Source organism: Rutidosis leptorrhynchoides, chromosome 2 (genome assembly GCF_046630445.1).
Source record: "Rutidosis leptorrhynchoides isolate AG116_Rl617_1_P2 chromosome 2, CSIRO_AGI_Rlap_v1, whole genome shotgun sequence".
NCBI classification, from domain to species: Eukaryota; Viridiplantae; Streptophyta; class Magnoliopsida; order Asterales; family Asteraceae; genus Rutidosis; species Rutidosis leptorrhynchoides.
The window spans coordinates 636361013-636384801 of record NC_092334.1 but is presented as its reverse complement, the minus strand read 5'-3'; the positions used below and the strand labels follow the sequence as shown (position 1 = coordinate 636384801).

Genomic DNA, 23789 nt, shown 5'->3' with positions numbered 1-23789 from the left:
CGGTCACATTTTGGTGAACGACTTTATATGCTGCTAAAGTGAGTTTCATATGATCCCTTTTACTCAATATATTTTTGGACTGAGAATACATGCGACTGTTTATAAATACTGAAAATACTAGATTTATATGCGTGAGTTTCATTTGCTCCCTTTTTAATTGCTTTTGCAATCTATATTTTTGGGCTGAGAATACATGCACTTTATTTTAAACGCAATGGATACAAGTACATACTAAATTCTACACTGAGTTTGAACCGAAAATCCCTTAGCTTTGGTAACTAGTAACTGCCTGTTATAAGAACTGGTGGGCGCGAGTAGTTATATATGGATCCATAGGGCTTGATATCCCCGTCCGAGCTAGAGCGCTAGCCTTTTAACGGACGTATGCTATTTGAGAAGCGTACACATTGGTTTGCGTGTATTATTAAGATGATTATACAAAGGGTATAAAATATATATACGTTAAGTTTAGTTACCAGGGTGCTCAATTTTGTAGAATATTTTGATAAACGTTTCTGGATGAAACAACTGAAATCTTGTGATCCACTTTTATATACAGATTATAAAAAATACTAAAACTATGAACTCACCAACTTTTGTGTTGACACTTGTTAGCATGTTTATTCTCAAGTTCCTAGAAGCCTTCCGCTGTTTGCTTATATGTTAGACAAGCTATGTGCATGGAGTCTTACATGACATACTTTATTCAAGGAAACGTTGCATTCACCAAATCATCACCATTTATCTTATTTTGACTGCATTGTCAACGAAAGTATTATTGTAAACCATTATTTACAGTGATTGTCTATATGCAGAAATCATCAGATGTTGAAAACTTTGAATTTAAATATTCATTTATGATATACCTTTTCAAAACGAATGCAATATTTATAAAACGTATCATATAGAGGTCAAATACCTCGCAATGAAATCGATGAATGACGTGTTTGTGACAACCCAGAAATTTCCAACCAAATTTACACTTTAATCTTTATATGTTTTCGACACGATAAGCAATATTTGTTAAGTTAAATTTCAAGAATTTTAAACTATGTTCATACATTCATTCAACCTCGACCAAGTTCCAACGATTCACGAACCATTAAACGAATATGATTATATATGTATATGTGTATATATATTATAACTTGAAACGTAAACAAAATATTAGATTAAATACTTTATATGATTGTATCTGTTTCAAAATGTTTATCAATGGAATTAGAAGATAAGATCAAATGATTGAATTATCAGATATATTGAATTATAATTACAAGTCTCTGTTGAAAGGCCCACGTTGATTTGAGAAACCTTTCTATTTTAACAATATTCGGAAAATGGTAAAGTGATTTATAAATAAGAACAAATTGTCAATCATTGAGAACTAGACAAAGGATAGTGGAAGATTGAATCTCATAAAGACTCGATTGATCTATTTAGTTTCAAACGTACAAAAACGTTTTCAGTTTAAAAAGAACTTTATTATTAAAATGTATATAACTTTTATAAATATCTAGAACCACTTTTGACAACTCATTACTTAACTAGTATGATAAAGATAACGATATTTATATTTTATTTTATTAAATATATATAACGATTTAAATTAATATTATATATTTATACGCGTATTATACGTACATAGTTTTATACTTTTACTATACTTAAACTTTACCTTTACTTTATTTTTACTTTACTTTAACTTTAATAATTCATACTTTAATAATTCACTTTAATAATTCATACTTTAATAATTCACTTTAATAATTCATACTTTAATAATTCACTTTAATAATTCATACTTTAATAATTCACTTTAATAATTCATACTTTAATAATTCACTTTAATAATTCAAAAATCTATTATAAATAGAATTCAATAGGTTTCATTATTCCATAGAAACTTGAAAATATTTTTCTCTAAACTCTCTCAATCGATTTACATATATATTTACTCCGTATTATTTCAAGATATTATTAGTATACATAAAATATTACGACGGAGTGCTGTCCGAGTGATTTCGAAATTGTTTTTCGAGTGGGATAGGATTAAGGAAATTATGGGTTATAGCTATGGAGGTGATTGAGTATGGTTCATGGGTATGCTCGTGAGGTCAATATAGTGTTTATCATTTCCGTTGCGTCTACGTACCTTTCCTGCAATATTGAATCTCAATATTGATACGTGAGTACTCATAATTTAACTTTTACATACTAATAGTGTATCCCTGACTAGTGCTCGAGTATTTAGGATTATGCATGCTTGTACTTTTGATATTGCCATTAGACAGGTTAGGTTGAATGTTGAATTAGTTACACTTGCGGTTGAGATAAGGTATAAGATATGCATGTCCTTGGAAAGCTAGCGAAAAATTAAGAACTTTTCCTTTAGATATCGAATGGTTTCGATGAACGGATTAGAAGTTATAATCAATTAAATTTTCGATATTTTTATTAAAAATGATTATTATTATCGTCGTTTTTATCGTCGTTCTAGTTTTATCTTATTATTATCATTATTATTATCTTTATCAATAAAAGGGATTTATCATTAAAAATTGTTATTTTTTTTAATTATTACTATCGTTATTATCGTTAAAGTTATAATTAGTATTATTATTATTATTATCCAATTATTATTATTATTATTATTATTATTATTATTATTATTATTATTATTATTATTATTATTATTATTATTATTATTATTATTGGTATTATTATTATTATTATCATTATTAATATATATATATCATTATTTAAAAATGGTTATTGTTATTATTATTATTACTATATTATCATTAAGATAATTATTAGTATTATCGTTAATAATGTTATAGTAACTATCATTATTAATATTAGTGTAATTAAAACAAATATTTGTAACACCTAATTATTTTGATTACTGTTATTATCATTATTATGAACACGATATAAAAAACGATTAAAAGCTATTAAACGAAACGATTAGGAAATAATGGGTAAGAGTATCATGATGAAATTAAAATATTATAAGATATTGATTTAGATAAAATTATCGTTCTTATTATTTTTATCATTACTATTATTATTAAAAGTATCGTTAGTATTAAAACTATCATTTTAACAAAAATTATCATTTTAATAGAAATGTCATTGTTACTATAAAATATCATTATTATTATTATTTTAAATAGAATTATTATTTTAAAGATAATATTAAAAATTATCGTAAATATTAAAGTTATCATAATTAGAATTATCGTTTTATCATAACGTCATCTTAGTAATTATAAATATTGATATTTTTTAATAATAATTATTATTACAAAATAATACAACTTTTACTTACTATCATTATAGATATTATTTTATAAAATAAATATGTGATACAAACATATTTTACTACGTGTAATAACTTACTTTAATAATACCTATCATATTATCTTTATGATATTAAATGAACCCTATAAATTTTATTACTTAATATATATAAAAGTATATTTTATTATATAAATTTAATATAAAATTTTATTTATTAATAAATAAATTATATTATTTACTCTAATAAATCTTTTAAAAATATTTATAAATATAAAACAACGATATTTAAACTATATATTAATCATGTATAGATTTTTGAAAATTATTTTGAGTCAAATTTACTTTGGTTGACTTTTGCATATTAGTCTCGAGCATTAGGATTGTGGTACGCTATGACTTGACCTAATTTGTTAGACAAATATTGACCAACACATAAATATATATAATTAATTTAGGTTCGTGAATCCGAGGCCAACCTTGCACTTGTTCAATGACGTTATATGTATTTTTACTACGAAATACAGTATGGTGAGTTTCATTAATCCCTTTTTAAATGCTTTTGTAATATATATTTTTGGGACTGAGAATACATGCGCTGTTTTTATAACTGTTTTACGAAATAGACACAAGTAATTAAAACTACATTCTATGGTTGAATTATCGAAATCGAATATGCCCCTTTTTATTAAAGTCTGGTAATCTAAGAATTAGGGAACAGACACCCTAATTGACGCGAATCCTAAAGATAGATCTATTGGGCCTAACAAACCCCATCCAAAGTACCGGATGCTTTAGTACTTCGAAATTTATATCATGTCCGAAGGAGAATCCCGGAATGATAGGGGATATTCTTATATGTATCTATTTAATGTCGGTTACCAGGTGTTCACCATATGAATGATTATTTTTGTCTCTATGCATGGGACGCATATTTATGAGAACTGGAAATGAAATTCTTGTAGTCTATTAAAATGATGGAAATAAATGATTATGATAAACTAATGAACTCTCCAACCTTTTGGTTGACACTTTAAAGCATGTTTATTCTCAGGTGTTAAAGAAATCTTCCGCTGTGCATTTGCTCATTTTAAAGATATTACTTAGAGTCTTTCATAGCATATTTCGAAGAACGTTGCATTCGAGTCATTGAGTTCATCAAAGATTATTATTAAATCAATTTATAGTTGGATAGTGGATATTATGAAATGGTATGCATGCCTGTCAATTTTCGATGTAAAGAAAGATTGTCTTTTAAAAACGAATGCAATGTTTGTAAAATGTATCACATAGAGGTCAAATACCTCGCAATGTAATCAACTATTGTGAATCGTTTATAATGTATATGAACGGGTCCTTTCAGTTGGTATCAGAGCGGTGGTCTTAGCGAACCAGGTCTGCATTAGTGTGTCTAATTGATAAGTCGATAGGATGCATTAGTGAGTCTGGACTTCGACCGTGTCTGCATGTCAAAAGTTTTGCTTATCATTTTGTGTCGAAAATTAACTACTTATCATCCTAAGGAAATTACCTGCTTATCATTTTTAGTCTAAGACACGTCTTGCTGCATTGATTGCATGAATAGTGTATAGACAAAAATTCATATCTTAGCATATCTGCTGAATCATATCTTATCGTATCTGTTACTTTAACCTTTGCCTGACATATCCCGCAAAGTCCTCCGTAATCTACGGAATCTTTTGATCTATATATATATATATATATATATATATATATATATATATATATATATATATATATATATATATATATATATATATATATATATATATATATATTCTTTGTAATTAGAATACCACCCGTTAGCCAAAATCATTTCATATCGAAAAAAAAATAATCCTTTATCCAATTGTACGAAATGGAATTCGTCATCAGTTCAAGTCACTCAGATTCCGAAATGGAATCCCATACAAGATCCGAAAGCAGTGTGACCGGAATAGATCAACCAATCAGTCATCACCTATTCTGGATGAATTGGGGATGGGTTCGTAGCCTCCTCAATCATTGGAGACAAGAAGAAGGTGATCCCTTCCATCCACCACATTGCCCACTTGACGAAGAACCTGAAGCACTTACCAGCGAACCTGTCCGAAACACCATGTTCTCACTCATTTCCAGAGTATCTCGTCACGATTATATATTACATCAAATTTTAGATTTTATTTATCCGCTTGTCCGAACCGACAATCACCCCGGTGTAATAGAAGAAGTCAACGAGCTTCGCGCTCGGGTAGTGGCTTTGGAGAATATGGTGCAGAGATTACAAACACCAGCAGCAGCATCAGCAGCATAACCAGTACCACCATCATCAACGCCAATAGTACCATTACCACCTCCAACCACAACTGCGTCGTAAACCTCAACTTCACAATCTGTCCCACGAGCATCAACGTCATACGCACCATAGATACCAAGGAGTACCAACAACAATAACTGACGAAGTATTAATTCATAACTTCATTGGAGAAACATTCCGCGGCGATTATGTAATCTCTAAAGTCTTAGAGATTATCTAATCTAGCCCTAACCATAAATCAGTTAAGCGAACCAAAAATGATAGAAGGAAGAGTAGAAACCCTGACAAAAATGGTGTGTGATTAACAAGCTAAACTTGCTTTACCAACAGCATCAGCAGCACCGTCAGAGTTACCAGCATCGTCAGTACAGTCAACATCCGAATCAACAACAATGATAACATCACAAACCCTGTCAGTTCAAGAATCACTGTGGACATCATTACGAATCAATAACGTGTATATTGTATCAACGAGTTATGAAGAATTAACTCATTCCCTCTGAAGAAATTATATGTATGTTATATATATATATATATATATATATATATATATATATATATATATATATATTTTGAAATAAATCTTTCCGTGCTAAACTATTGTGTGTGAATCTTAACTACTCGGTTAATTCATATTACAAATATGCAATAATGTACGTCCTTCGGTCGCAACTTAACCAGTGTTAACTACAATCTCTGTCGCAATTCAACAAATTCCAATTCATAATAAATCAAGTATATATTTGATTTTACACTTTCATCATCGATGTACCCGAAACTTTTCAGATAACATTATTCGTACTTTGCGAAATTCACAAGAATTCCACGAACCGAACATCATACATCAATAAATAACGAAGTATTGATTCATAATTTCAATGTCATTAAAGAAATACTGCGTAAAAGTTATGTACTTTTTAAAGCCTTTAGGGATTATTAAATTCTAGTTTCAATCGTAAATCAAATGAGTTTAATTTAACATTAACTCATTAAATCTATGTTACATCTGAAGAAAATATAAATATATATATTTTCATAAAGACTGTAATAAAATTTTTTTTGTACAAAATATTAATTGTGAAATTTTTTTTAACGGGTAGGTAATACCCGAGAGATATATAAATTCACAAATAATATATTACATTCTTCGAATCTGATTCAGCAAATCATCCATTATACTCCCTACTTTCACAACAATATACATTCTTTTATAGAAATCAAAACAACCATACTCATTCAAAATTTAATTACATATTCTGATTTTGAAATCTCAAAATTCAACTCGAGATATGACCAAAATCATCACTCTTAGATCCTTACATCTTTCACAAGCTATATTTTGACTTCAAAACTATGTTAGAACATCAAATGTATGTTAACGATTACAATCTGTGTTCAAACCCTTCGAAAATTTCTGAAGACACTTCGAATGATGAGCAATCGAGATGATGATCCAACCACATGTTACCCACAGTTATGTACCCGAAAAACTCTTGAAACCAAAGTAAAAGTTTAAACAACGTATCCGCGTCAGATTCTTTGGCATTTATTAGCAAAAATAACTTTGCGACTCCTATTCAAAGTAGCCGGTTTTGTCACAGCTCCAGCAAGTCAACTTCAACTTTTCAGTCAGACTAACCTTATTATAACCTTAAAATATACACCATCATTACCAGGGAACCTTTTACATTCCACCACATTATTAGCAGATGTACCAACAACTTCATTACCCTTTGACTTTAGCCTCTCCAAAAAGTCATTATAATTATTTATTGAAACCCCATCATTTACTCATTCGCATCTTGTAATGAGAATTGCCATACGAATCATTGGGAATTAGCAATCAGTATTTTGAAATCTCGCAGCATGTCTACGCCAACAGTTATATGTGTATATATAACGTCTATCTTCTGGACTTAATTTGAATGTGAAGTTTCTGAAAAACACTCCGAACTAAGAATTGGTTCTCCGAAAATGGAAAAAATGCTGATGAAGCAGCAAAAACTAAAAACGACTTTAAACGGTAAAAGCTGGATGATAATGATGAAGTGTGCTGGCAAAGCGCAGAAAAAGAGAAGTTTTAGAACTGGAAAACGGATTGAGCAAAGTTGGAAGGAGGCTTTGTACAAATTACAAAGACTGAACCTGACTTCAAAGGATCCAAATGATTCAGTACCTGCTGAAGTCATTAACGAATACCTTGCTCCTGACTCTAAACCCCTGCGGACAATATTCTTCATCATCCTCTGATATTAGAAATTCTAAAATATCATCATATCTTTCATTATAAATATCCTCCATATTTCTGAAGATATTTTCTTAATTTTTCTTAATTGAAATCATTTACCTCTTCGCACTATCTGTATTACATCATAAAAGAAACTATTTTAGTTTCTAAATTCTGAAACATTCAAGTTTAAAATAGGAATATTTTAAAGTAGTGTTGGGAACTGAAGCATGAATTAGTATAATATAATGACACTTGATCAACGTGATTATATTATAGTAAGTCATGCTGAGTTTCTAAATGGAACGTGATGATTCACAGATCATAATATCATCATGTGCCATGTTATACGACTCTTGTATTCTATTTAACCTCTAAAATATCAAGAAAATATTTCTTGACGATTCGGCCTTTTCCAAGGTATTCTAGTAATTTGACAAGTCAAGATCGTGCCATCATAATTTCCTTCCTAGAACATTAACAATGTTCATTTCGAAATTCATATCTGTGAATTCTGGACCATTACAAGCGGTGCTTAATCGCAAGAAGAAGAAACAAAAGGACAAAACTCCGAAATAGAAATTGGGGTATAAATTGCAGCAAATAAAAGAGAGCATTAACTGTGAATGATAATGATTATAGAAGACAGAAGCAGAGACTTTGAAATATAAGGGAACATATAAAGTCCAACGATAAACCAGAAATTATAAATCATATATATCGATGCATATAGCAATATAAAGACACGAGAGAACTAGAAACACTATAAACCCAAGAGTATAGTAGAAGTAAATAGATTCTTCCGGCGGTAGATGAAAAAGAAGAATGACCGATATAAAAGTTAGAAGTATATCGAGAATCAGAACTGGATGGAGCATATTGATGAATACTTTAAAATATGAGTTGAGGGGGAAAGAATAGAAGGTGATGAAACATGACTAGGAACTTAGAAATTAACAGATTTAACTCACACAATGGCGGAATAAGTGAATCAAACCCTCTAGTGAATAGGTTAAGTTTTTTTTTTATTAATTTAGTCAAACCCCAACTAAATCAAGTGTGATTAGATCAACACCTAGAGCTATTATTCACCACCTGGGTGATTTGGACTGAGAGAAAATCGGAGGAGCTCACTAGATCTGAGTGTGTGTAACAAATGAGAGGCTTAACCTAAAATGAAGAACATAAGACCTTATATACCCCTGATGTTGACTCACCCATACGATTCATTCATCACACGTACGAGTTGGCTTCATCAGCCATACGGGTGATCACTCACTCGTGTCTTCTCATTTAGGTTGTAATTGTGACTTAGCTCAGCATCAACTGTGCGTATGAGCCTGTCAGCCATATTAGTGAGGCTTCACTCGTACGTCTGACTAAGTCTAACATAGTCAAACATCTAAATCTCGTTCCTGCAGTTCCTGTAACCACATACAAACACGAATAGGATAATAACGAGCAATCATGGTGGCCTATAAACTGTTGTACCTGCAATGGATGTGGGTAGATGTCTAGGGACTTGCATAAAATGCATCAACAGAAGGTGTGAGTTGTAAGGAAACGAAGGAGGTGAATTTATAAGAAAATCTCCGACAGAACAATTAAAATGGACGATCGCATTTAAAGCGGATCCTAATTCCCTTGATTACCGGAGAGTCAAATCTTATTAAGAAGATTTTCTTTAAATCCCTTGAAATCTGGGAATCAATCATTTCTACGTCAAATGATAAGATGAATCTACACTTACTCATTTCACTCTTCTATGTTAGCTTCATTCGTACTCTTCATATAAATGGATTGTTTATCCAAATTATTCGCTGATGATAAAACTCTAATTTTCAGCCCGTATGCATCATGAAAACATACTTATTATCATTCACGACCTTTCCACTCAAATTTCGGGACGAAATTTCTTTAACGGGTAGGTACTGTGACAACCCGAAAATTTCCAACCAAATTTAAACTTTAATCTTTATATGTTTCCGACACGATAAGCAATATTTGTTAAGTTAAATTTCAAGAATTTTAAACTATGTTCATACATTCATTCAACCTCGACCAAGTTCCAACGATTCACGAACCATTAAACGAATATGATTATATATGTATATGTGTATATATATTATAACTTGAAACGTAAACAAAATATTAGATTAAATACTTTATATGATTGTATCTGTTTCAAAATGTTTATCAATGGAATTAGAAGATAAGATCAAATGATTGAATTATCAGATATATTGAATTATGATTACAAGTCTCTGTTGAAAGGCCCACGTTGATTTGAGAAACCTTTCTATTTTAACAATATTCGGAAAATGGTAAAGTGATTTATAAATAAGAACAAATTGTCAATCATTGAGAACTAGACAAAGGATAGTGGAAGATTGAATCTCATAAAGACTCGATTGATCTATTTAGTTTCAAACGTACAAAAACATTTTCAGTTTAAAAAGAACTTTATTATTAAAATGTATATAACTTTTATAAATATCTAGAACCACTTTTGACAACTCATTACTTAACTAGTATGATAAAGATAACGATATTTATATTTTATTTTATTAAATATATATAACGATTTAAATTAATATTATATATTTATACGCGTATTATACGTACATAGTTTTATACTTTTACTATACTTAAACTTTACCTTTACTTTATTTTTACTTTACTTTAACTTTAATAATTCACTTTAATAATTCATACTTTAATAATTCACTTTAATAATTCATACTTTAATAATTCACTTTAATAATTCATACTTTAATAATTCACTTTAATAATTCAAAAATCTATTATAAATAGAATTCAATAGGTTTCATTATTCCATAGAAACTTGAAAATATTTTTCTCTAAACTCTCTCAATCGATTTACATATATATTTACTCCGTATTATTTCAAGATATTATTAGTATACATAAAATATTACGACGGAGTGCTGTCCGAGTGATTTCGAAATTGTTTTTCGAGTGGGATAGGATTAAGGAAATTATGGGTTATAGCTATGGAGGTGATTGAGTATGGTTCATGGGTATGCTCGTGAGGTCAATATAGTGTTTATCATTTCCGTTGCGTCTACGTACCTTTCCTGCAATATTGAATCTCAATATTGATACGTGAGTACTCATAATTTAACTTTTACATACTAATAGTGTATCCCTGACTAGTGCTCGAGTATTTAGGATTATGCATGCTTGTACTTTTGATATTGCCATTAGACAGGTTAGGTTGAATGTTGAATTAGTTACACTTGCGGTTGAGATAAGGTATAAGATATGCATGTCCTTGGAAAGCTAGCGAAAAATTAAGAACTTTTCCTTTAGATATCGAATGGTTTCGATGAACGGATTAGAAGTTATAATCAATTAAATTTTCGATATTTTTATTAAAAATGATTATTATTATCGTCGTTTTTATCGTCGTTCTAGTTTTATCTTATTATTATCATTATTATTATCTTTATCAATAAAAGGGATTTATCATTAAAAATTGTTATTTTTTTTAATTATTACTATCGTTATTATCGTTAAAGTTATAATCAGTATTATTATTATTATTATCCAATTATTATTATTATTATTATTATTATTATTATTATTATTATTGGTATTATTATTATTATTATTGGTATTATTATTATTATTATCATTATTAATATATATATATCATTATTTAAAAATGGTTATTGTTATTGTTATTATTATTATTACTATATTATCATTAAGATAATTATTAGTATTATCGTTAATAATGTTATAGTAACTATCATTATTAATATTAGTGTAATTAAAACAAATATTTGTAACACCTAATTATTTTGATTACTATTATTATCATTATTATGAACACGATATAAAAAACGATTAAAAGCTATTAAATGAAACGATTAGGAAATAATGGGTAAGAGTATCATGATGAAATTAAAATATTATAAGATATTGATTTAGATAAAATTATCGTTCTTATTATTTTTATCATTACTATTATTATTAAAAGTATCGTTAGTATTAAAACTATCATTTTAACAAAAATTATCATTTTAATAGAAATGTCATTGTTACTATAAAATATCATTATTATTATTATTTTAAATAGAATTATTATTTTAAAGATAATATTAAAAATTATCGTAAATATTAAAGTTATCATAATTAGAATTATCGTTTTATCATAACGTCATCTTAGTAATTATAAATATTGATATTTTTATAATAATAATTATTATTACAAAATAATACAACTTTTACTTACTATCATTATAGATATTATTTTATAAAATAAATATGTGATACAAACATATTTTACTACGTGTAATAACTTACTTTAATAATACCTATCATATTATCTTTATGATATTAAATGAACCCTATAAATTTTATTACTTAATATATATAAAAGTATATTTTATTATATAAATTTAATATAAAATTTTATTTATTAATAAATAAATTATATTATTTACTCTAATAAATCTTTTAAAAATATTTATAAATATAAAACAACGATATTTAAACTATATATTAATCATGTATAGATTTTTGGAAATTATTTTGAGTCAAATTTACTTTGGTTGACTTTTGCATATTAGTCTCGAGCATTAGGATTGTGGTACACTATGACTTGACCTAATTTGTTAGACAAATATTGACCAACACATAAATATATATAATTAATTTAGGTTCGTGAATCCGAGGCCAACCTTGCACTTGTTCAATGACGTTATATGTATTTTTACTACGAAATACAGTATGGTGAGTTTCATTAATCCCTTTTTAAATGCTTTTGTAATATATATTTTTGGGACTGAGAATACATGCGCTGTTTTTATAACTGTTTTACGAAATAGACACAAGTAATTAAAACTACATTCTATGGTTGAATTATCGAAATCGAATATGCCCCTTTTTATTAAAGTCTGGTAATCTAAGAATTAGGGAACATACACCCTAATTGACGCGAATCCTAAAGATAGATCTATTGGGCCTAACAAACCCCATCCAAAGTACCGGATGCTTTAGTACTTCGAAATTTATATCATGTTCCAAAGGAGGATCCCGGAATGATAGGGGATATTCTTATATGTATCTAGTTAATGTCGGTTACCAGGTGTTCACCATATGAATGATTATTTTTGTCTCTATGCATGGGACGTATATTTATGAGAACTGGAAATGAAATTCTTGTAGTCTATTAAAATGATGGAAATAAATGATTATGATAAACTAATGAACTCACCAACCTTTTGGTTGACACTTTAAAGCATGTTTATTCTCAGGTGTTAAAGAAATCTTCCGCTGTGCATTTGCTCATTTTAAAGATATTACTTGGAGTCTTTCATAGCATATTTCGAAGAACGTTGCATTCGAGTCATTGAGTTTATCAAAGATTATTATTAAATCAATTTATAGTTGGATAGTGGATATTATGAAATGGTATGCATGCCTGTCAATTTTCGATGTAAAGAAAGATTGTCTTTTAAAAACGAATGCAATGTTTGTAAAATGTATCACATAGAGGTCAAATACCTCACAATGTAATCAACTATTATGAATCGTTTATAATGTATATGAACGGGTCCTTTCTGTATTCGTCCATATGGATTTGGAGCGATCGTCACAGTATGTATTTGTAGAGGTTTTCCCCATTGCTCACTCGGTATGCGCTAAATTAGGGTCTTATGCACTTGAAGTCGTAAAAAAAGGCTTCAATCTGGGTATGTTAGTGGTCTGATTTCCAGCAGGATGTGGTCCTGATTGATTATCACAGTTTTTTTCGATTTAAACCCGTATTTGCAGTACGTGAATGTTTTGTTATCGATTAATAATTGGGCTACTTTAATAAATACTCCATGAGTAGGTATGATTCATGATTCGATAATCGAAATTATATTTTTATAAAATACCTAGACCCTAGGATCATCTGTTAAAATGTTCGAATACACTATATCACTCGCCACTCAGGCATACGAATCAATATGTTTAATAATTTATAGAAAAATGATGAACTATTTCAATGCATTTTCTATAACACGTCATGTTTTTATGCAGTTTTTGACTACACAATGCTATTGTTGATATATGGTTACATGTGTACGTTCGATGATCTTAGGCGGAAAGTCACAAGGCGACAAAATGTTAGATGCAATCAGGTGATTGTTATGAACGTTTATCAAACCGTCCATAAAAAAAATATATTACAATGCTAAGTATATCGTTGTAGTTTCTAAAGGTGGTAAAATGGGTCATCCGGATAGGTGGGTAATGGGTCAAAATGGATACTTTCCACTGAACGAGTTAGTATGCAGCCGTTTTATTCAGATGGCAAAATGGGTGGGTTGAGCTGACTTTATTCATCATTTCAACTTGTGATCGTGGTAACCAATTCTATTCGATGGTCTACTCACGGGTTGTTTAACTTGATGACATCCTGTAAGTATCCAATTTTTCAATTTGTTACTGAAATTAAACGAATTTTGTTGTGCCTAAATTTGACATCTTATACTTTAGATATTTTTGGCAATTTCAAATATATATAATTTTGCATTTGAATTTGGGTTGGTCTGTACAACCTAAATTAGAACATGAAATATGAGATGAATATCTTAAAGGTGATTACTTTTTCAAATTTGTTATGCCTGTTGGTTGTTTGTGAAGTCCACAACATGAAATATGAGATGAAAGGTGATTATTTTTTTTTTCCAGACGAGATGTTATGTATTTTATGTAAGGTTAGAACATGACAGCATGTATCTTGGATGAACGCATTTATTTTTATGTCATTCTTATTGTTGTCCAAGTATATTTGGAGTTTTTTGTTATAATAAATGTGCAATATGATGTGTAGAGTGATATAGTGATAGTGACTGATGTAGTACCCCAGTTTTAAGATTAACCTTTTCATCATTGATAAGAGATAAGAGATTACTTACTTCAATGATGATATCATATAGTGGATTAGCTTTGAAACTGCCATTTATGATTAATGATGGATGAAATTGTAATACAGTGACTTTTTTCCATTTAAAATTTGATAGTAAAAATAAGTTATGGATAGTCATTCTTGATGTCCATGAAAGAAGGAAGCAGCATCATAAAGAAAACATCAATTTTAGCATACATACCTGACCCACCAAGCTGGCTTGACTACATTTCAACAAAGGGAGCTATAGTGTCTTTCACAAGGGGTTTAGCTTTGGATCTGGTCGATAAGAAGATTCGTGTTAATGGTGTGGCTCCTGGACCTATATGGACACCACCGGAAGCTTCTGCACTCAATGACTATGATATAGGAAGGTTTGGGTCAATTGTGCCCATGAATCGGGCGGGTCAGACGTATGAGGTTGCTCCATCGTATGTGTTCCTAGCATCTGAGGACTCTTCCTACTTTACTGGCCAAGTTCTTCATCCTAATGGTATTATTATCTGCTAATAACTTAATATCAATTATCACACTTTTAATATTGATTTATTATTATTATTCATTTTTTAATTTTTTGGCAGATGGAACAGTTGTCAATGGATAGTCCTTATATGTCCTTGAATAATATTATAAGAAAAAAGAGTGAAGCTATGTTAAGTTTGTACTTTTGAAATAATTTGACATGTTTGTGTGGTTATTCTAACTTCTCAAGAGAACTTTATATATGAAGCTGTTGTATATTGTAATGATGTATTGATTTTACTAATCACATACTTACAGTTATATGGCTATATTTACTTTATCATTCAAAAGTTTTTTCTTAAGCATTTGTTGGCACAACTCTATATAGTATGTTGATGTTGAGGCTATTGCATGTCAACATGTGGCTGTTGTGACAAAATCCTAATATTTTTTTGGGCGAAAAAACAAAAACTTGTATAGATAGCGAAGATGTTTTAAAGGAAAACGTCTTCAACCAATAGTACAAGAATAATACTGTCGAGGCTCGAACCTAGAAAGCGATAAAACAAACTAACTATTTATAACCGAGCATCACTTAACGGTGTTAGTCAATTTTATGAAACCGGTGTGACAAACTCCTATTATAATTTTATTTTTCAAAAAGTTTTATCCTACGCATTAAGTTATCACCCCTATAAATAGATTACTATCCTTAATCTATTTGTTTTGTGTAAATCATAAAAACTTAACCATATTATATTTATTTCATCTACAATAATATACCGTTAATTGATTTAAAATATACGTATCCAGTTTGTTGTATTAAGAGTCACCGTGCAACGCACGGGCTCTTAAAGGCTAGTAGTATAATAAACCTAAAAATCAGCCAATCACATCTCTTAACATTTATTTACATAAATTTAGAGTACATTTAAATAAGAGATATTTATTTAATGAATTTTGGTTGATTAATTCAACGTCTTTTTAAAGATAAAAAAATCGAGTATAAATATATCCACAAATTCTGTCCAGGATAACCATCGCAGATTTTAATATTGAAAATTAAAAGTTTGGACAATCAATCATTCAAGTCATGTTTCACAAGAAAACAAACTGGCAGAGAGTGATGTATCTTGTGAAGTGTGAAAGTGTGTGTGGGTTTGAAGAAAGTGTTTTTTAAACATAAATAAATGATGCATTCCACTTTCATGGTCAAATACTTCAACCTCAAACAAAACCTTTTTTTTTTTTTTTCATTCATTATCAATCTTGTTAGCCTAAATTACAAGACAACCATTTTCTCTTATTTTTTTTTTCTGATGATTCAATTTTTTTTTTCTTCCCAAATATACACTATAATGGTATACAATTATTATGAAACGAATAATATAACGGTGTAATATAAAAATTGATGGTATACATATTAATTCTTTTACTTTACGTGCTTAAAGATTTAAATCATAAAAAATAACTTAGTACGGTGTATAACACATAATTATAACGACAAAGCATCATCTTTATTTATTTATTTATTTATTTATTATAAAACTCTAACATTCAATTCAACCTAATAATAGCAAAAAGATAAAATAAATAAAATTATGTAAACAGTGAAAGTTGATAAAAAAAAAAAAAAAAAAAAAAACCTCCCTAGCCTTTCAAGGAAAAAAAAAAAAAAAAAAAAACCCTAAAATCATGATTGAGTTTGGCTAAAAGTTTGCAACGAAATCTTTTCAAATAAAAAAAAACAAAATATAAGCAAGAAAAGAAAAACCCACTGAAGAAGTAAAGTCTAACCACACACACGTATATCTATATCCATACATTATATATTATATATTTATTTATTATTTATTGAGCAGTGTTATTCAATCAGAAAATAAGAAAAGTATATATTTTTTAACATAACTTTATTTCAAATATACACAAATATATATAATATATGTAGAGTTGTAATATCTTGAATTCAATAATTTGCTTGAAATCCAACGGACTAATCAGAACGCGACATGTGGCGCGACAATCACATGTGATTAATAAAAAAAATTTAAAAAAAATATTTTTTTTGCATTTTTTTATTGAAATTTTTTTTGAATTTTTAAAAAAAAAAACATTTTTTCAATTTTTTTTTAAATTTAGCATTTAAAATCCAATCACATGTGATTGTAAAACATAATCACATGTGATTCTGCATGTCAAATCCAATAACATGTGATTGAAAAAAAAATCAAATTTTTTTTTTCAAAAAAAATTCAACCGAAAACAGACTTTAATTCGGTGATTTGATCAACTATGTTAGCGTTTCGTGATTATATCTTCAAAATTTCAGACTTTAATTCGGTGATTTGATCAAGTTTTGATCAAAACTTGGTTTTTAAAGGTTTTAGGGTGTGTTTGTTTGCCTCTTAATGGAATGGTTCAGTGCTGAATGCTGAACCATTCAGCATTCAGTGCGTTTGTTTCTGACCTCTGAATGACATATGATTTAGAATTCAGTGCTGAACCATTCAGAGATGAAATACTCTATTAACCATCAAGAGCCTAAATTTTCTGTAATTTTCTCCTCAAATTCTATCCTTGACACTTAACTAACAAGTATATTGAATATTTTATTCATGTTATACTTTGATAAGGTAATTTTACTCGGTTTATATCGTTCTTATCAAACAGCTTATTTTCATTCAGAAGAAACTTTATTCAGAGGCTTTGAATCACTCAGATTATGAACCATTCAGCGCTAAATCATTCAGTTTTATCAAACGCACCCTTAGTACAAACTTACAGAAATTCGTCATTTTACTAAAAAAAAAAATTTAATCACATGTGATTGGATTTGAAATGCAGAATCATTATGTGATTAAGTTTTACAATCACATGTGATTGGCATGCAGAATCACATGTGATTTACTGCATGTTAAATCTAATCACATGCGATTGAAAAAAAAATTTGAAAATTTTTTTTTTTGAAAAAAAAATTAAATTTAAAATTTTTTTAAAAAAAAATTTGAATTTTTTTCAATCACATGTGATTATCACGCCACGTGTCGCACCCTGATTGGTCACTTGAATCTCAACTTAAAAGTTGGCTTCATTTGAATATTTCTCAATATATTTAATACCCACAGTCTCAAATATACACAAACATATACCGAGTCTCAAAATATATACGGAGTATTTGGTTGTTTGTCATAAAGTTGTAGATAATACTTCATCTGTCCCAGATTAATTGTTTAGTATTCTATTCAGGCTATTTCAAATTAATTGTTTATTTTCAAAAATGGAAAGTAAATTTAACAAAGTTTACAATATTGTCCCCAATGAATTAATTAAATTATAAAAGTTTGAGGGCTTTCTAATTAATTGATTGAAAGTAAAACTGCAAAGTTGAAAATAAAAAGTATAGAGGAAACTACAGTGTGATAATGATATTTCTTAAACTACATATTTTTTTGTCTGAGGACAATTAATCTGAGACAGAGAGTAATGTAATTCTTTCGTTCTAAAATAACTGTCTACCTTATTATTTTATTTTGTTTCAAAAATATTGTTCCTTATTTTAATAAAAATAATAAATCACTAAATACAAAATTATTAATTACTTTTAAAAATTAAAATTTTAAAATAATTCATTCAATCAAATGACATAATTTAAGCCTCATGTAAATATTTTTAAATTTAACAAAGAGTCAACTCAGACAATAATTTCGATACGGATGGAGCATACAAGGATGTCAATTTTTGAGAGTTAAATGTCATTTATATTCTTTATTTTGGGCATAGATTAAAAAAAAAAAAAAAAAAAAGCAATTGGGTAATGACGATAACAATAAAAAATAAAATTAATTATTAATTATCTACTTTATAAATAAGTATTTATTTATATATCTATATTTATTTTGAGATAAGTTAAAACAGAAATGTCCATGCTTATATTTTGATAAGGAGAAGTATATCTTTTTTATACAGCTTCATTTTCGATTTCCGTGTCTATCAAGCATCCACTGATCGGAGGTTTCTTAACTCACGGGCAATTCATAAAATCATTCCCCACTTGTTTACTTCCTCTACAATCTTTTATTTATCTTAATATAAGTCCCAATTTACTTTCTTATTACTTATAGATCCGTAAAATTAAAAAGATGGGTCATGAACTTATGTCCGTTACATCTCCGGCGGCTGCTACTCCGGCACCATCACCTCCTCCGACGTCACTTGCACCTGGATTCCGGTTTCATCCCACCGATGAAGAACTTGTGATGTATTATTTGAGACGAAAAGCTTGTGGTAAACCTTTTAGGTTTCAAGCTGTTACTGAAATTGATGTTTATAAATCTGAGCCTTGGGAACTTGCCGGTATGATCAAGTTTTGATTTTTATTGTTGGGGTTTGGTTAATTTGCAAATTCAATTGAAATTTGATTGTTATATTAAGTTTTTTTGTATTGTTTAATTGTTTTTAATGGGCAAAGTTTTGATTTTTATTCAACTGATATGAAGGGAATTGGTAAAAATGTAAACTTGCTGAAAAAGTTTAGTGTGAAATTGTAGAAGTTGTTGATTACCCTTGATTTGAGTTTTTCACCAAACATTCAATCTTTTAATTTTTGATTCATGATTGACATGTAAAGTCTTGAAAATGTTTCAGGAATGATTGAATTTAAGGGAAAATGTTAAAATAGTTAAAAGCAAATTACAAGGAACAAAAAGTGCATTCATCCATCCATACACACACATAGATATGTTAATAACTTATTTATATATGTTTGGTTGATTTTAGGTTTTTCCTATTGATCTTTGTGTATGTTAACTGTTAATTTGGATTGAACAATTGTTTGACTTATGTTTGGTGCAAAATTTTATACATTCTACATGTTGATCATTTTTGTGATATTATAGACTATTCATCATTGAAGACAAGAGATCAAGAATGGTACTTCTTCAGCCCGGTAGATCGAAAATACGGAAATGGTTCACGGTTGAACCGTGCTACGGGCAAAGGGTATTGGAAGGCAACCGGAAAGGACCGATTTGTGCGCCATAAATCGGAGACCATAGGGATGAAAAAGACACTTGTATTCCATAGTGGTCGAGCCCCCGATGGCAAACGGACTAATTGGGTTATGCATGAATACCGCCTTTTGGATAATGACCAGCTACGTGTTGGAGTATCACAGGTTTGAAAAATTCTTGACACTTAACGAGATGATCGTTTAAGGATATTGAACTGATTGGTTGATTGTTGTTGTTTTTGTTTTGTGGTGGTTGGGAAAAGGATTCGTTTGTGTTGTGCAGGATATTTCAAAAGAGTGGATTAGGGCCACCAAATGGGGATCGTTATGCACCGTTTCTTGAAGAAGAATGGACCGATGATGCAGCCGTAATGGTAGTTCCTGGTGGTGAAGCAGATGATGATGTGGCCAATGGTGACGAAACTCGTGCCGAAGGAAATGAAACTGCGCAGGTATTGTTATATTTTTATATGGAGTATAAGTTTTATACAGAAAGTTATTTGCAGATGTGTTGTATTCTACTTCCTAAAAGTTGGATAGGCGCAAACCATAATCAACCGAGTCCAGTTTTTGTATGATCAGACTAATTATGTAATAGATACATCATTAGTAAATGTTTTTTTTTCCTTCTAAATACACGATTAAGTCCGTGGATTTAGTTTACGCCAAACGGATATGAAGTACCAAATCGTGCACAACTAAGGTGTTGTTTGTTTTTTAAAATGCTTTTGTCTAAAGATCTGCGGACCATGTCTATAGAGAAGATGTGGTCTAAAGGTAAGGACTGTGTGTTTTTATATTTGCAAAATAACTTAATCAGGTCTGTAGCACCAACAAACATATTTCTAAGTATGCAGTTTGCAGACAGAATAAGACATTATTATGTCTTTTATCCTCAAAAAAACAAACATGCTGCAGTAAAAACGTTTGCGGGCGCGCATACATAAGACATAATAAGATCTGCAGACTGAAAAACAAACAACACCTAATTGATGACAGAGAACTCATTTTTGCAGGAAACTTCTGCGAAGCAGATCCCTGATCGAACCGATGATCAACAAACCATTCCATTTGTTTGCAAGAGAGAAAGAACCGAAGATCAAACATTAAATCGTGAACCCGAGCTCGAAATATTCTCATTATTTCACAACAACAAAAGATCAAAGGTAAGTGATCCAAACACAAGCAATCAAAACGGTTCAGAAGATTCAACAACCACAAGCGAAGATCCACGAAGAGCACTTTTAGAATTCCCGTTACTCGAGTCAATCGAAGCCAAAGATTGCCGCCCGCCAACCACTTTACCGTCCTTTGACGCTGCAACGCTCGAGAAGTCGGTTCCTCCTGGTTACTTGAAGTTCATAAGTAACTTGGAAAACGAGCTTCTTAATGTTTCAATGGAGAAAGAGACGTTGAAGATTGAAATGATGCGGGCCCAAGCCATGATTGAAATTCTGCAGTCGCAAATTGAGGATTTAACCAAAGGCAACGCGGGTTCAAAAAAGGCTGCTAGCTAGGTACATGTGTGCTCGTTTTTTTTAGTAACATGTAGCTTGTAATGTTGGATAGCTGATGGTTATGGTTTGCGTCTGTGAGTCTAGTTAAATAAAGATGTGTCCAAGACTGTTATATTATGTTCGGCTCTTTTTTATATATAAATGTTTAGAACCCAAAGATGGTTTCTGAGAATTGAATGCTGTTTTGCTGGGATTTCATTGTACGGCGTCGTTTCTTGATGCACATAGTACGTTTATTCGCAGTTAACATAAGCACAGGTTAATATTGTTATATTTTCTGAAATTTACCCGGTTAAAGTTTCAAATATGTCCTACGTTCACTTTACAAATTTATAACATTTGGGATGAATGTATGATTTTAGTTCCTATTTGTCTCGTATGAAGGAAAACATTGCAATGTTACATAAAGTAAACCATGTTTTAGCAAAACATGTTCACTATAATCAGTCATTTTAGCAACAAAATGGATACAAACAAAGTAATGCATGTTTTCATATTGGAAAGGAAATCAAGAACATCCCTATTGAAGTGTATAATTTGCTTGCTTATAATGTAACCATATTTATGAACTACTGAACTTAACGACAAAAAAAATAAGCGGGGCATATCAAGTGACAAAAGTTAAACCCTTTTGTTTAGGGCGAAAAAATAACATGATCTTATTGACTGTAAAGATGAACGTGAACAAGGGCTCGCCGATCGCGAGATGGGTGTAGGAACGCAAAGGGAAGGTTTAAAACGTGGATAAGCGTGTTGAACGTTTGGAGCCTTAAAGACTGTGTTTGAAACAAGGAGCTCACGTTTGGGTCACCCTCGAGGATAGAGAGGCAGACTTCGCGAAACGTGAAGTCTAGCTTGGTCAGCAACATGCTCGATTTTAGGAAAGGATTTCGTTTTTTTCTCATATAATTGTAACCCTAATTTTATTGTATCAGTAAGTACCTACGAATATTAAGAAGAAAACTCTCTCTGGTTGGTCACAAATTAAACCAATCGCAATGTTAGATATAACCACGCTAGATTCATGTGTATGTTAAATTTCAATAAATTTCAATATTTTGCAAGTGTTTAAAGATTGTCAAGTCATGTTTGAAAAGCTTATGATCAAATGACGCCTATGTTGTACAGTGGTAGTAGTCGTAGTAAAATGAAGTGTGAGAAGGTTATGTTGAATAATAGATGAAATATAGTTGGTGGATACAAGTAGTCAAGCTGCACATGTATTGGTGGATGCAAGTTGTCAACTTACATATGGTATTGAAAGGCTACACTTATGCCACGAAGACTTCAATTGTCATCACCACACAAGTTGTCTCCATATTATTTACAATATTGCCATTATGGAGCACTATAAATGGAGCAGTATGTTAGCTCATTTAAATCATCCCAACACATTCTTCCTTCTTGTGTTCTAGTTGTCTAATAGAGAATTAGTAAGTGATAAATCTCCTAATTACAAGAGATATAAAACTTGTTACTTATCCTTGTAATTAGAGAAAAGTGTAATTCCTATTATTCATATTAGTGAAACGTTTCTTTCCTTGTCCGTGGTTTTTACTCTATTGGGGTTTTCCACGTTAAATCTTGTGTTCCTTTATTATCATTATTTCAAGTATTACTAGCGGTTTGCTATAATTCGGTGTCACTTTTCATAACAAGTGGTATCAGAGCTAAGGTCTAATATCTAGTGTGTATTAATCTACTTATAGTATGCTCTGTGGTTGCCACGGGAGTGGATCGTCCACATCAGAAAATAAGTAAGATTATTTTCACTCGGTAAAAGTCCTTGGGTGTGATTTCAAGAAAAATAGTATTGTCGAAAAGAATATTGTAATTATAGCGATGTCTACGAAATTTGAAATTGAAAAGTTCAAACGGGAGTAACTTCTCGTTATGGAAACTAAAGATGAAAGCTATCCTGAGAAAGGATAAGTGTTTGGCGACCATCAGTGGACGTTCTGCCGAAGTCACTGATGAAAAATGGGAAGAGATGGACGGCCAAACTATCGCAAATCTTCATCTGGCACTAG

The 23789-nt window shown here is 30.0% G+C and overlaps 2 protein-coding genes across 2 annotated transcripts; both read left to right on the top strand.

Annotated features, from left to right (window-relative positions):
- Positions 1-14922: 14922 nt before the first annotated feature.
- LOC139890115 (glucose and ribitol dehydrogenase-like) lies at positions 14923-15376 on the top strand. The gene is made up of 2 exons (XM_071873016.1): positions 14923-15265; positions 15354-15376. The coding sequence occupies exons 1-2, from the start codon at positions 14923-14925 to the stop codon at positions 15374-15376; spliced, it is 366 nt and encodes a 121-aa protein (XP_071729117.1).
- Positions 15377-19170: 3794 nt separating this feature from the next.
- LOC139893676 (NAC domain containing protein 50-like) lies at positions 19171-21988 on the top strand. The gene is made up of 5 exons (XM_071876849.1): positions 19171-19245; positions 19356-19587; positions 20130-20407; positions 20506-20694; positions 21259-21988. The coding sequence occupies exons 2-5, from the start codon at positions 19374-19376 to the stop codon at positions 21757-21759; spliced, it is 1182 nt and encodes a 393-aa protein (XP_071732950.1). The 5' UTR covers positions 19171-19245; positions 19356-19373; the 3' UTR covers positions 21760-21988.
- Positions 21989-23789: the final 1801 nt, after the last annotated feature.

Bases quoted from the DNA above. Each gene is read 5' to 3' on its own strand.
- LOC139890115 (XM_071873016.1), top strand. From the start codon at position 14,923: ATGAAAGAAGGAAGCAGCATCATAAAGAAAACATCAATTTTAGCATAC. The intron at 15,266-15,353 runs GTATTATTATCT...ATTTTTTGGCAG, and splicing joins CCAAGTTCTTCATCCTAATG to ATGGAACAGTTGTCAATGGA.
- LOC139893676 (XM_071876849.1), top strand. From the start codon at position 19,374: ATGGGTCATGAACTTATGTCCGTTACATCTCCGGCGGCTGCTACTCCG. The intron at 19,588-20,129 runs GTATGATCAAGT...GTGATATTATAG, and splicing joins TGAGCCTTGGGAACTTGCCG to ACTATTCATCATTGAAGACA. The intron at 20,695-21,258 runs GTATTGTTATAT...TCATTTTTGCAG, and splicing joins AAGGAAATGAAACTGCGCAG to GAAACTTCTGCGAAGCAGAT.